This window comes from Tasmannia lanceolata, unplaced genomic scaffold, assembly GCF_043159265.1.
Source record: "Tasmannia lanceolata isolate RefF3 unplaced genomic scaffold, GAP_Taslan_0.1 ptg000011l, whole genome shotgun sequence".
Classification (NCBI taxonomy): Eukaryota; Viridiplantae; Streptophyta; class Magnoliopsida; order Canellales; family Winteraceae; genus Tasmannia; species Tasmannia lanceolata.
This window is the reverse complement of record NW_027518688.1, coordinates 12,802,465-12,816,726: the sequence shown is the minus strand read 5'-3', so window position 1 is coordinate 12,816,726 and position 14,262 is coordinate 12,802,465. Positions and strand designations below refer to the sequence as shown.

Here is a 14,262-nt window from a genome sequence, read left to right as displayed (position 1 = left end):
GGATGCCCCTAGTATATTGAGTTTTGAAGGAAAATGTTATTTAGGCTCAAAAGGGTTCGCAAAAGGTTATATATATATTTTTTATTTTTGGGTTATGAATTTGGGATTTATTCGGCCAAAGGACGGCCTTCTGGTGTTCAAGCATAGAACCTCTTGAGTTGATCAAGATTTGTTAGTTCTGGCAATATTTCTCCATTTAAATCACGGAGCTTGACGGCTTTTCCGGGTAAGATTTGGTCCACAATGTATGGTCCTGACCAATTTGGTTTGAACTTGCCCCTCGGGTCAAACATTGGTGCTCGGTTCTCTTTCAGAACAAGATTGCCTTCTTCTAGATCTCTGATTTTAACCTTTTTATTAAACGCCCGGGCTATTCTGCGTTGGTAACCCTGTACATGGTAAAGCGCCTTTAACCTTTTCTCATCTAGCATGTTCAGCTCTTTATATCTGGCATCTGCCCATTCATTTTCTGGCAACTTAGCCTCAGTCAATACTCGAAGCGAAGGTACACGGATCTCAACAGGTAGCACTGCTTCCACCCCATAAACAAGAGAGTAAGGGGTTGCCCCAGTTGAAGCTCTAATTGATGTTCTGTAAGCCCACAAGGCGTACGATAACTTATTCGACCAATCCTTATAAGTTTCTGACATCTTGCTAATGATAGTCTTGACATTTTTGTTTGTAGCTTCCACCGCTCCATTCGTCTGCGGACGATAAGGTGAGGATTTATGATGCTTAATCTTGAACTCTTCGCAAAGAGTGATTACTTCCTTCTTGAAATGAGATCTGTTATCTGAGATAAGTTCATGGGGAATTCCATATCTGCATATGATATTGGTTCGTATGAATTTGGCAACTAATGCGGATGTAAGCTTTGCGTAAGAAGCGGCCTCAACCCACTTGGTGAAGTAGTCAATTGCAACGAGTATGTACTCGTGACCATTAGACGACTTGGGTGAAATCTTGCCAATGATGTCAATTCCCCATACTGAAAATGGCCAAGGAGAGGTAAGAGAATGCAATTCGGTAGGTGGTACATGGATGAGATTCGCATGTATCTGACACTTATAGCATTTCTTCATAAATGTGTGACAATCTGCTTCCAATGTTGGCCAATAGTACCCCAGACGTAGAATTTTCCTTGCCAACATCTTCCCATTCATATGAGGCCCACACACCCCTTCATGAATATCTGCGAGAATTTCTTCTGCCTGATCTTCAGTGACACATAAGAGTTGAATTCCGTCGAAAGACCGTCGATACAACTCTCCTCCACAAATGACAAAATTAGCTGCCAATCTCTGCAAAGTCCTTATTTCTTTATTCGACGCCTCATTGGGATGCCCCTGGCCCGAGATGTAGTTCTTTATGTCCGTATACCATGGTTTACCATCGGGACATCTTACAGCTATTTCTATAGCATCAACATATGCAGGAGCCCGTTGCTCTTGAACCGTGATGGGCCTCATCTTCATATTGTGAGGTATGTCAATCATGGAAGCTAATGTTGCTAAGGCATCGGCGAATCTATTTTTCAACCTTGGTAAATAACTGAAAGTGATGCACTGGAATTGTTGAGCGAGAGCATCCAAGTATTCATGATATGGCTGTAGCTTTTCTTCTTTGGTTCTCCACTCTCCTTGAGTTTGGCAAATGATTAGCTTCGAATCTCCATATACGTCAAGATTCTCTATGCCTAAGGCCAATGCAGCCTCAAGCCCAACAATGCATGCTTCATACTCTGCCATATTGTTGGTGCAATTAAATTGCAACTTAACGGCAAGGGGAACATGCTCATTTCGAGGTGACACAAGCAATGCCCCTACTCCTTGCCCTGTTTGGTTTGCTGCTCCATCAAAATAGAGGGTCCAACCAGTTTCTGGATATTCATCTTCTATCATCATGATCTCTTCATCTGGGAACATCGGCTTGAAAGGCTGATTTTCTTCTCGGGGTGCTTCCGCCAATTGCTCAGCAATGGCTCGGCCCTTTACTAATTTTTGGGTTACATGGGTGATGTCGAACTCAGACAACAATAATAACCATCTGGCAGTCCTGCCTGTCAGGGCTGGTTTTTCAAAGAGATACTTCAGAGGATCCATTCTTGACAACAGCAGGACCTTATGCGATAAAAGGTAATGCCTGAGTCGCTGAGTTGCCCAAACCAAGTCTAAGCAGGTTTTTTCTAGGACAGTGTACTTCTGTTCATACTCCAACATCTTCTTACTAAGATAATATACAGCCTTTTCATGCTTGGTTTCTGGATCTTGCTGTGCTAACATACAACCCATGGTGGTTTCTGTTACTGACAAGTAAAGCAGCAATGGATGCCCCGGTATTACTAGTGCTACTATCGGTGGTTCAGCCAGACTTTGTTTTATCTTCTCAAAGGCCTGTTGACATTCCTTCGTCCATTCTTTGGAAGCATTTTTCTTTAGGAGCTTAAAGATAGGTTCACAAGTTGATGTCAGATGAGCGATGAATCGCCTTAAGAACTGTATCCTTCCTAGGAATCCCCGAATTTCCTTCTCAGTTTTAGGCGGCGGCATCTCCTGGATAGCCTTAATCTTCTGAGGATCTACCTCTATGCCCCTTTGACTCACCATGAATCCTAGCAACTTACCAGAGGTAACCCCGAATACACACTTGCTAGGATTCAAGCGAAGCTGGTATTTGAGTATTCTTTCAAAGAACTTCTTAAGGTTCGGGATATGATCTCTCCTTTCCTTGGCTTTTACAATCATATCATCGATGTACACTTCGACTTCCCTATGTATCATGTCATAGAGTAAGGCTGTAGCTGCTCTTTGGTATGTCACACCAGCATTCTTGAGACCAAATGGCACTACCCGATAGCAATAGGTCCCCCATTGTGTAATGAACGAGGTTTTAGCCATGTCTTCGGGTGCCATTTTAATTTGATTGTAGCCCGAAAAACCATCCATGAAAGATAGTAATTCATGCCCGGCCGTATTGTCTACCAGGATGTCGATATGTGGTAGAGGGAAATCATCTTTTGGACTTGCCTTATTCAAATCCCTGAAATCTACACACATTCTCACATTTCCATCTTTCTTTGGTACAGGTACTATATTTGCGAGCCATTCTAGATATTCCACTACTTGCAGAAACCCAGCATTCAACTGCTTAGTAACCTCTTCATCTACTTTCAAGACCCACTCGGGCTTCATTCTTCTTAGCTTCTGCTTTTTAAGTTTAATTCCCGGTAACAAAGGTAGCTTGTGCTGAACAATGTCTTCACTCAACCCGGGCATATCTTTGTAGGACCAGGCAAAAACTTCTTTATATTCCTTAAGTAGGTTTATTAATTCATCACGCTCTTCAGGAGATAGAGTATTTCCAATTCGTATTTCCTGTATTAATTCTTCTGTTCCGATGTTTATAATTTCGATTTCATCTTTAAGAGGCTGGGCTCGGCGCTCCTCCTCTTGTTTGAGCATATGCTGCAATTCAATGGGAGTTTCGTCAATCCCTTCAAGCTCTAGTTTGAAAGATTTTCTGTTGCAGGTGCAATCTGACTCTGAGGTTCAGTAAAGGTATCATCGCTCTGAATAATTGCTACTAGCACATCTTCACAGTCTGTTTCTTCTTGCTCTTCGAAATATTCTAAAATTGGCAACTCTTGCCAAGCAACATTAGGCACATCTTCTTCAAACAAGGACCCCAACACATCTGGCTCAAGGTAGACTAACCAGTCCTCAACAGTTTTCTCAACATAACATACCGGCGGTTCTGTTTCTGGGAGAGCAAGGCCACTAAATATTTCAAAACCAGGTATCATGATTCCTGTCATCGAGTCATACCATGGTTCAGAAAACCCATAGTATGGAGAAGTCTCGCCTTCTTTGATATAGTGATCATTCATCGATAAGGAAAAGGGAGCCATTGGGAGCACACTTTCGGTGCGGCAGATTTCTTCCTTCAATTTCAACAATTCTTCCATGGCTTCTTCCTCCTCCTCAGTAGGTACATATCCAAGACCGAAAATTCCATGGTTTGCTTTGATTGGGTGCCAGTGAGATGCCTTGCTTGGATCACGGCCCAAATTCATACCAGGAAAGTAATTCTTTTTTCTCATCATCTTGGCAACCACAGGACTGATGGCAAAAGGTAAACACAACTCCTCTCGAGAGGCCTCTTCATAGGAAATAGCAGCAACGTCGAACGCGTAACCATTCAAGTTGTAGTCTTCTGCTATTGCAGCTGGAAGGATCAGAGTTTCTCCTGTTATCTGTCCTATTTCTGGCTCTTCATCACCTCTGACAGTGAACAACTTTCCATCTTTGATGAACTTCAATTTTTGGTGAAGGGTTGAAGCAACAGCGCCTTCCTTATGCAACCAGGGACGTCCCAGAAGCACATTAAACGAGGCCTTGATATCAATAACCTGAAACTCAACCTCAAATTCTTGACCACCTACAACAATTTTAGTGGTAAGGACCCCGACCACATTTCTGCGGGTGTTGTCATATGCGAGGATTCCAAGAGTTGATTCGGCAAAATCAGTAGGGCCAAAACCCAAGGTAATAGCAGTTCTCAACGGACACATATTCAACGCAGATCTGTTATCCACTAACACAGATGGTACTTTCTTGCCTTCACAGACAATAGTGACATGTAGAGCTCTAGCATGATTCCGACCTTGAGGAGGCAGCTTCTGATCTGAGAAACTGATGACCCTGGTGGCCTAGGTTAGATCAACAACTTCGGCTAGTTGCTCTGGAGATATTTCTGAGGATACCTGTGTGGTATTCAATTCTTTTAACACGACTTCTCTGTGTTTCTTTGATGCTATCAACAATCCCCAAACAGATATAACGGCCTGAGTTTTCTTCAGTTGCTGTACAACTTCATCATCTGGGTCTTTCATATATTGCGGCTCCTCTCCTCGAGCCAATGCCCCTGGATTTTCGACTCTCAATTCAGCAGGTTTGAAAATTCTTCCACCCCTTGTAACATGTCTGACTTCATCCAATTCTGGCTCATCGTAAGTAATAACTTGAGGGACTTGTGGCTCATAGGTGATTACCAAGGGAGGTACAGACTCTCTTAGGTGTGATTCATCACAGAAGATGATCTGGGGTTCAGAAATGGGTTCTAAGGCACATATGAGGGTGAGAGGGTCAAATTCAGAATCTCCTATGGTTAAGGCATTAACGGCAGCAGGAGGATTAGCATGATCAGGTAGCGGGTTTTGGGTAACATTGGGTCTTGGCTGGAATGCAATGACTTTCTCATCAATGAGTTTTTGGATTCTAAATTTCAAGGCAATGCAGTTGTCAGTAAGATGACCAGGACCCCTGTGATACTCACAGTGTAGGTCAGCTCGCCAATTTGCAGGTAGAGGATTGGGGGGAGACCGGATGGCAGGTAGGGTTATGCGACCTGAAGCAAGACACTGCTTAGGCACTTCTGAAGATGGAATAGGAAGAGGGGTAAATTCTACCCGGGTTTGTTGCCGAGGTGCGGTCGCGGGTTGAGCATAGTCCATTACTAGAGGTTCTTGGGACTTAGAGGACTGAGCACTGGAACGAGAGATACTACTGACTTGGGCTGGAGGGGACTTTTTGAAATCTCTGGGGTTTGGGTTGCTACGGTTGAATACACCTTGAGCCATAGCCTCCTCTATTTGGGTGCCTGCCACAATGAAGTGCTTGAAGTCTGGATAATATGGCAATGACATGTGATACTGGAGTTGGGGGGAAATATTTTTCATGATTATCTAGACCTGCTCTTCCTCAGAAGGGCGCTCCATCATCTGAGCTGCTAATCTCCTCCATCTTTTGACAAAAATTAGAAAGAATTCCCTCAAGTCTTGCTTGGTTCTCTCTAAATCCTTTCTAGTGATTTCTGTCCCATCATCATATTTGAACTGCCTGATGAATTGCTCACTGATATCCTTCCACGTCCTACAACGAGTCTTGTCTAGGACCATGAACCACCTTCTAGCAACCTTGGTTAGGGAAACCGGGAACAATTGAGCCATTTGCTCAGGAGATAAGCCTTGAGGCTGACACATGATGGTAAACATCTGCAAATGGGTGATTGGACAACCCACACCATCATATTTGTCAAAATCTGGCCTTTGAAAATTAGCAGGGAGACGAATTTCGGGAAACAATGTAAGGTCACTTGGATTGAAACCACCCTGGTCTTGAAACTGGATGTCTTGAGCCTTCCTGGTAAGACTTTCTAATTTCTCCATAACTGTCTTATCAACCATGGACTGAGAAGGCCTACTGCGATCCTCGTTGTACTGCTCTTTTTTCAAATCTTCTTCGGTTTTATCAGGGATGGGAATGAATACTGGCTGGGCAGGTGCGGCTGAAGTAGTTGTATGGTGCATGGACCCTTTATCTTTGGACAACGACGGTCCCAACTTCTCAGAAAGCTGAGCCTTGATAACTCGGTTCTCTTATTTGAGTTCTTGAAGCTGCTGGACAATTAAAGTAAGAGTATCGGTAATAACAGCGGGTGGAAGACCGTCCTGGTTTTTTGCCATTGGCGAGGATGAGGACGGGAAAGAAGGAGAGGCTGGGGTTCTCAGAGAAGGTGGCGGGGATACAGATTTCCTCTCCAATCGTGAAGAGATCCGAATCCAAGGAGTAGTAGGGTTAGCTATGGTGGTTATTGCCCTGAAATATTTGAAAGACATATTTTAAAATCAGAAAGAAGTAGACAATGATGCACACATAGACAAAGATAATGAAAGAGAATGATGGACTTTATTGATTAATCATTAAAGCTCGAGTACATGGTTTATTCTTTCAAAGATGAACGAATAAGATTAAACATGGAACTAAGCATTCTTTCTAGACTTCTTCTTCGGACGACAATCTTCCTCAACTGACTCCTTTAAAGGCTTGATGATTTTGACATCCTAAGCAGATGAAACGGCTTTGACAATCTTGGGCTTGAGATCCTCAGGCGGATAGAAATGACGAAGGGGAGACACAATGGATTGCCCCCTCCCATACTGATGCTGAATCCTGGCAGGAACATAGAAGGAAGTCTTTTTTAGACCAAGAAGACGAACGTAGTTAGCTTCTCCAGTGTTGAAGACGGCTTCTTGGATTCCAGGGATTTGCCAATAAATCTGATCTTGTTGGCGAGAATTTAACCATTCAACCCAATTGTTTTTGTCATCAAAGGAAACATCATGACGCCACTCGCTAAAGGTATACAATGTATAGTCAAAATGGACAGGAGCTGCAATTTTTAGCTTGTGGCATAACCACACCTGAAGTAATGCAGGACATCCTGAGAAGGACCCAACGAAAGAGCGAACATAAGAGCCTGGACCTGAGCTGGCACGAAGACGAGCCATGTCATCCAATCCATTGAAGGTTTCTGCAAGTATAGTAAGAATTGGATTGGCGCCACGATTCATTTGATCAACAAGGTCCAAAAGAACAGCTGACGCAAAGCGAGAAGGCTGATCAGTGAGGAACCTAGCAAATGAGCAGAATCTCAAAGCGCGATGTCGGGCTTTTTGAATATCAACAGCACCAATGTGTCCAACAGGAGGGTAAATGTCAATCAGTTGTTGCATGGACACTTCTTGGCCTTTGATGAAAGAGTTCGTGGATTCATCTGGATTATTCATCAAGTGAAGGAACAAAAGACGATAATCTGGTACACAGGATGGCTTCACCAGAGGGCCATCCACAGGATATTCCAACAAGGCACACCATTCTTCAAAGGTGGGACACATTTCTTGGTTGCCAAAACGGAAAACATGATGATCGGGATCCCAACACTCTGATGCGGCATAGAGTAATCCCCAATCGAGCTTAATGGCTGCCACGTAGCCGAAGAGATTTTTCTCTTGTTCACTTATGGCGTAGATATGGGATTCTCTTAATGTACCACGGATCCAATAAAGAATTGTACGGGTAGACATAGTGCCTGTAAGCCAAAAGGAGGGATACAAGAATGATCAGGGTTATATGAACACGAGATGGGGATAAGTTCCTGCCAGTACAAAGAAAGTATGAATACATGATCGAATCACATGATAGAAGATTGACAGACGTACGATCAAGAGATGAGATGAGATAGCATAAGATTGCTTTCAACGGATAGATCATGAATGACTAATCGTATGAGATCTTTGGAAATGATGGGATTTATATCTTAACCCCAAAGGGAAAGTTTTTAATCTTCGCACATTTTAACAGTGTTACCTGAATGCATCAAACCCTAATCCTAATCTAGCGGAGTGGAGAGAGGATCTCGACTCATGACTTTGTTTGTGCACCTAAGACCGATCGTAGCCATTGGAAGATGGGCTACGGCCTAATCTAGACACAAATGGGTAGGATATCCTAAACTAGGCTCACACACGTGATGCACATCTGTTCGTATACTACATGTATGGGTGGGTTAATCTAGGGGTAAGGCCAAGAGTTCCCTTAGCGTGAATCCATGTTCGATATACTGTACCAGTGTCCGGCATATCAGTACGTGAACAAGAGATCCGTTTACGCACCATAAGGTGCTAGGCTAAGGGTGGAATGCTTCTCTAGCACAGAGGCACCAGGTGATGAAATCCCAGTCAACCATGCTAGATAACACTTTGGGTTCCTAAAATAGGACGTGTGTGTATGTGAGATGCAGGGGTTTAGATGCAAGTGATGTAAGTGTGTGCAATAAGTTCGCGCAATCTATGATGCATTCAGGTTTTGTTAGATTAAGTTTGAGTATGATGTGATGAGAAAATAAAGCATACAAACTAATCTAACAAGCATAAAAGAGATAGAGTTTTTATGAGCCAGTTAAATTAAATTCAAATGAGTTATTTTTTGAAATTTTAATGAAGTTAGGTGGTCCCCAGCAGAGTCGCCAAACTGTGGGACCCAGTCCCGCGGGAGGGGTGGGGCGCTAGCCGCCACGCTCTCTCTTGGTCTCTCGTACCCACGTGATTGGCATGTGCTCTTTTATTATTGATTTTAATTCGTCTTTTATATGAACTTGGGATCACTAAGGCAATTCGAATTCCACACAAAAGATAGTGACAGAGTCGCCACCTAGATGTGGGATCTAGGACTCGTAATTAACCAGAAATCTAGACTCGTTACCTAGTTACAAGAATGGAAGGTATGGGGAGTTATCCACCACATGCATCATTCCTGCCCGATAATCGGTCTTCAATTCCAAAAGTTAACTCTTTTGAATTTCTTTTAAATGACTCATTTAACTCTATGTTAGTGTGCAAACTAAGTGACATGCATCCTAAAATCTAATTTCAATGTAGATCCTAAGTGTGTATCTTGATTTCTTTATTTGTTTGAATTCAATCTAAGTGAAAGTTCTCCTAAAATTCTAATTTCATGAAAAATCCTAAGTGATTTAATTTAGCATTTACAAGAAAATTAATATACAAAACCCCACAATTTGTTGTGGGGCCGACTCGTGATTGGTATGCCATCAAGCATCCAAGCTGCCTACGTACCCAAGCCTCACTGGGATCAGAGTCGACGTAGTTCGGTGCACCTAAGCTAAGCTACTTATGCCTAACTCAGCTAAGACACCGACCTAGATTGGATTGACTGTTTCAACAGTTTTAAGAGAAGTTATTTAGTTCAAGTTGAGGATTTTATTATCTTAGGATTTCATCTAAGATGCTATATGATCCTATCTAAATGCAAATTGTCCCTTAGACTAATGCAGGTTAACCTATATCCTAGGTAACTAGGCTTGTCCTAGGGAAAGATTGGGTGACTAGTGTAACTAGATCTATGGCACAGTTGCTATCCATAGCAAACGTCCGTGATGAGGCTGGACTCCTAACTCTAGGACTCCCTAAAACCTAGGACTCCCTAAAACTTAGGATATGACACGACGTAAGTGTTCCTAAATTGGGCTCTAATGGTTCTTATGACGGAGACCGTAATCCAACGGTTCCGAGAGATGCGAGGTAAATCGATTCAAGTTCTTGAAGTTAATGAATTTCAAATTTCAAGGATTTTCAGTTTTTGAACATTTCAGGAATACCAAAGGTTCTAGGGTTCACCAATTTCGGCCTAAGATAGAATCCACGGAAGGGAATCGTGCGCTCTTTCCTTGTGCAATTTAATACTTAGGTTATAGCACCTTATTGCCTGGCATATCTCAGGATTTCCGTGGACAGTAACCTTGGAGCCAATAACATGCTATAGCTTAAATATTCAAATTGTCAAAGATCGATTGCAATTGGGATACAATTATGGATGCAATGACTATTTTACCAGGGAAATCTAAAGATCCTAAGATTTCTGTTTCAATGGATTGAGGAGTGAATATGTGACAAAAATTTAGGATTCTTTAGAAATTTTGTGATATTTTTTAATTAATTTCAGTTTTTCAATGGATTTTATTAATTTTAAATCATATGAGTAATTTTACAAGTGAAATTATTGCAAACGAATTCAAAATGGATTGAAATTTCTATAGCACTAAGATGAGAATGTATATAGCTTACTGGAAGAGTTTTACAGATTTTTATATTAAGTTCTTATTTATTTTTTATTTAACAATAATGAGACCAGATTGTAAAAATAACACAGAAACTACCAAAAATAGAAATTTAAATTCATTGAAATTTTTACAGTAATACGATATGAATAAACATAGCATGATATGAGATTTGCATGAATTTCAGAGACTATTTACTATCAATTTCGGATATTTCAATTTTAAGACTAGATTATGAATTTACACTACATCCCTTAGGTAAAAAGCTCCAAATCAATTGAAAAGTTTACAGCAGCAAGAAATATGAAATATAAGACTACTGTAAAAATATTGAGAATTTTAATTGTGATCTGATGTCAATAAAAAATCTCACAAAATCTGACAAATTTCAAAGAAAGCATCAAATAACATACTAAATAGAATCCAAAAATGCTTAAAAATTCATGGTTGAATGTATCAGTACCATATTAGTTTCCCACAAAATTTCATTAATTTTGGAATCTATTTAGTATATATTTTTATTTTCTTCGTCAAAAAAATATTTTTGAAGAGTTTTCTATTTTTAAAACATGATTTTTGAGAAAATTACGACTCCGGAAAATATCCTTTAATCTTGTTCTGATGTGATGAACACAAGAAAATTTTAAAATTCCACAAAATCAATCATCCTGAGATAGCTATTTTTCAAATTTTGTAATTTCTCAGCCATTATTTTTAATGAAATTCCACTCTTCACTCAAATTTTTAAAATCTTTGGATCCAATGTCCGATCTGATCGGATGGTTATTTTATTTTATTTAAATAGATCAGTGTATTAAATTTCGAGACGAATCGGAATTGAAACACTCATGTAGATCGTGATTTTTAGCACACTCATATAATATTGAATTAAATTCAATTAAATGCTAAAAACCATGCAAAAATACATAAAAAACACCAAATAATCCTGAAAAAATCTGAGAATAGTGCGCCTAACTTCGATCGAGATCCTCTCCGAATCCAAGAGCCGAAAAATCCGAAAAATCTTGCCGACGCTCGATCCGATATCCGCTTCCTTCTCTTTCTTTCTTTTGTTGTTTTTTTTTTCTTTGTTTTCTCACAGAGGATGGGCAGAGAGAGATAGGGAGGGAGCGTATGAGAGTGAGAGTGATTGAGAGAGAGAGAAAGAGAGAGAGAGTGAGAGTGGTAGAGAGTGTGAGATAGATAGAGAGTTGAGAAGATTAGAGACAACAGAGTGATATAGAGAGAGTTAAGAGGATTAAATACGACAGAATGAGATAGAGAGAGTTGAGAGGATTAGAGACAGAAAGAGTGAGAGAGAGAGAGAGAATAGAGAGAGAGAGAGAGATAGTATGGGAGAGAGAGATAGTATGAGAAAGAGAGATAGTATGAGAGAAAAAAAACAGAGTATACGATACTCTGTTTTTTTCACGTTCCTTTTTTTTAATTTTTTATTTAGAAAAGATGCTGCTGTTGAAGGGATGGGAGGTGAAAAAAAACGTGATGGGAAGAGGCATCGAGAGGAAAAACAGAGGAAGAATGGGGAGAGGAGTTTTGAGAGTGCTCTTCAGAGAATCGTTTTTCTTTTTTATATATCCGAGCTACTGTTTTTGTGGAGCTACTGCTTTGGCTTTTCCTTCTTCTTCTTGTAACCGAGAGGTCAGACAGAGATAGAGAGAGAGAGATAGAGAGAGAGAGAGAGAGAGAGAGAGCTGGGAGAGATTGAGAGTTAGAGAGTTATGGCACTCTGTTTTTGACCGAAGGAAGGTGAGATTGAGAGGGATCGGAGAGAGTTCTCTTTGAAACAATACATTGTTTCCATTATCACAGAATTCACTAATACTAAATAAATTGTGAACCAAACCATCAACAATCAGAACATTATTAATAGTAGTATTTTTAAACTTAATAGTACCTTCTCCAATTATCTTACCATTGGCATTATCTCCAAATGTAACATTGCCTTGATTTTCCATGATGAGGGAAGAGAATTTGGAGGAGTCAAATGTCATGTGTCTTGAGCATCCACTATCTAGATACCATTGCTCAAGCACACCTAGAAAATGAGATCAAGTTTTTGGTTTAGGTACCCAAACCATCTTGGGTCCTTGTGTGTTAGTATCAGATAACATGTCTTTTCTAACCCAAATATAGTGTGATGATTTCTTAATACTGCAAGCATAGCAAGTTGGTTGAAATTTACTAGTGCTAGGTAGAGAATGAGAGGTGCTAGCATATGAGTGTCCATAGAGATGACTTGCTTTTGTGTGAGTCATTCTTTTGGATGTTTTGATATCCAATTCCTTCCTTTCTAAGAGAGATCTTTCTCCCAAGAATTTGATCTTAGGTGGTTTTTCCTTTGATAAATTTCAGACTTAATTTGTCATAGTCCCATTTCAGTTCTTTATTTTCTAGATAAAATTTTGCAAGATTTAGAGATAGTTTCTCATTCTCTATCAAGCATTCTTCATTTAGTGACTCTAATTCCTTAATTCTATCCAATAGGGATTTGTTTTCATTGATCAGATTAGCATGCAGTTCACACTCATTTTTACATGAGTCAAGTTTCATAGTTAATTCATCTATAGTTTTTGACAATTTTCTACTCTTTGAAACTTCAAGGAGTCCTTCTTGGAATTTCTCACATGCATCATATAATTCTTGAAAAGTAAAAGAGGGTTCATCATTCATTTCAAAGGAATCACATACCTTGTCTTGTTCTTGAGTCTCCTCAAGAGCCATGAAGCAGATGCTGGATTCTTCACAGTCGCTTTGTTCACTTCCTGATGAACAGCTCAGTCCATCAAGTGTGGTGCTGAAGCTCTTCTTCTTGTAGTTGTCTTCTTGTGTTTTTCAACAACCTTGTACTTTTCGTCCAGTTTGTGCAAGGGACATTCTGGGCGAATATGACCCAGTTTGTGACATCGGAAACAACGTGGCTGGTCGCCCTTTTCCTTCTCTTTGTCTTTTTCTTTTCGAGGAATTCTGTCCCTTTTGAAGTTCTTGTTGCCCTTAGCAAACCTTCTGAATTTCCTGGCTAGCAGTGCAAGTCCATCTTCTAATGTTCTCATGTTTTCTTCTTCACTGCCGCTTTCCTCCTCTTCAAGGTTGGTTTTGAAGGCAATTCCTTTTCACTTGTCTTTCATATTTTCTTGATCTTCAAGTTCTCTTTTCTTTAACTTCATTTCATACGTGATGAGAGATCCCACTAGCTCTTCAAGCTTCACTTGGTCCAGTTGTTTTGATTCCTCGATTGCTTCAGTTTTCGCATCCCAAGTCTTAGGGAGTGATCGTAACAGTTTGTTGACCAACTCTTCATTTGGGAATGTTTTACCTAGACCGTCTAACTCATTTATAATATTAGTGAATCGTCTGTACATGCCTGAAACAGATTCATCTATTTTCATTTTAAATCCATCTAGGTCACTAAGGAGTAGATTAATTTTGGTCTTTTTCACTAGGGTAGTACCCTCATGAGTTACTTCCAAAGTGTCCTAAATTTCCTTAGCCGTTTTGAGAGTTGATACTCTGTTGAACTCTTCAGGCGATACAGCACAGATTAAGAAATTCATGGCCTTATAGTTCAAAGTGTATTGACTCTTTTCTTCAACCTTCCACGTATCGCTATCCATGGAGGGTTCAATGTACCCCTTTTCAATTATCTTCCAAACGCCAAACTCTTGGCCTTGGAGGAAGATCTTCATCTTAGCCTTCCAATAGCCATAGTTTGTGCCTTTGAAGTAGGGAGGCCTAGATGAGGATTGTCCCTCAATGTTTTGGGAAGAT

General features: G+C 40.4%; 1 protein-coding gene across 1 annotated transcript in view; it reads right to left on the bottom strand.

Moving 5' to 3' along the window:
• LOC143885887 (uncharacterized) overlaps positions 1 to 14,262 on the bottom strand; it is a 104,386-nt gene that overhangs the window by 17,276 nt on the left and 72,848 nt on the right. Inside the window, exon 8 of the mRNA XM_077389929.1 lies at positions 2,459 to 2,941. Within this exon, the coding sequence (XP_077246044.1) occupies positions 2,459 to 2,941 (483 nt within the window). The remainder of the gene's footprint in view (positions 1 to 2,458; positions 2,942 to 14,262) is intronic.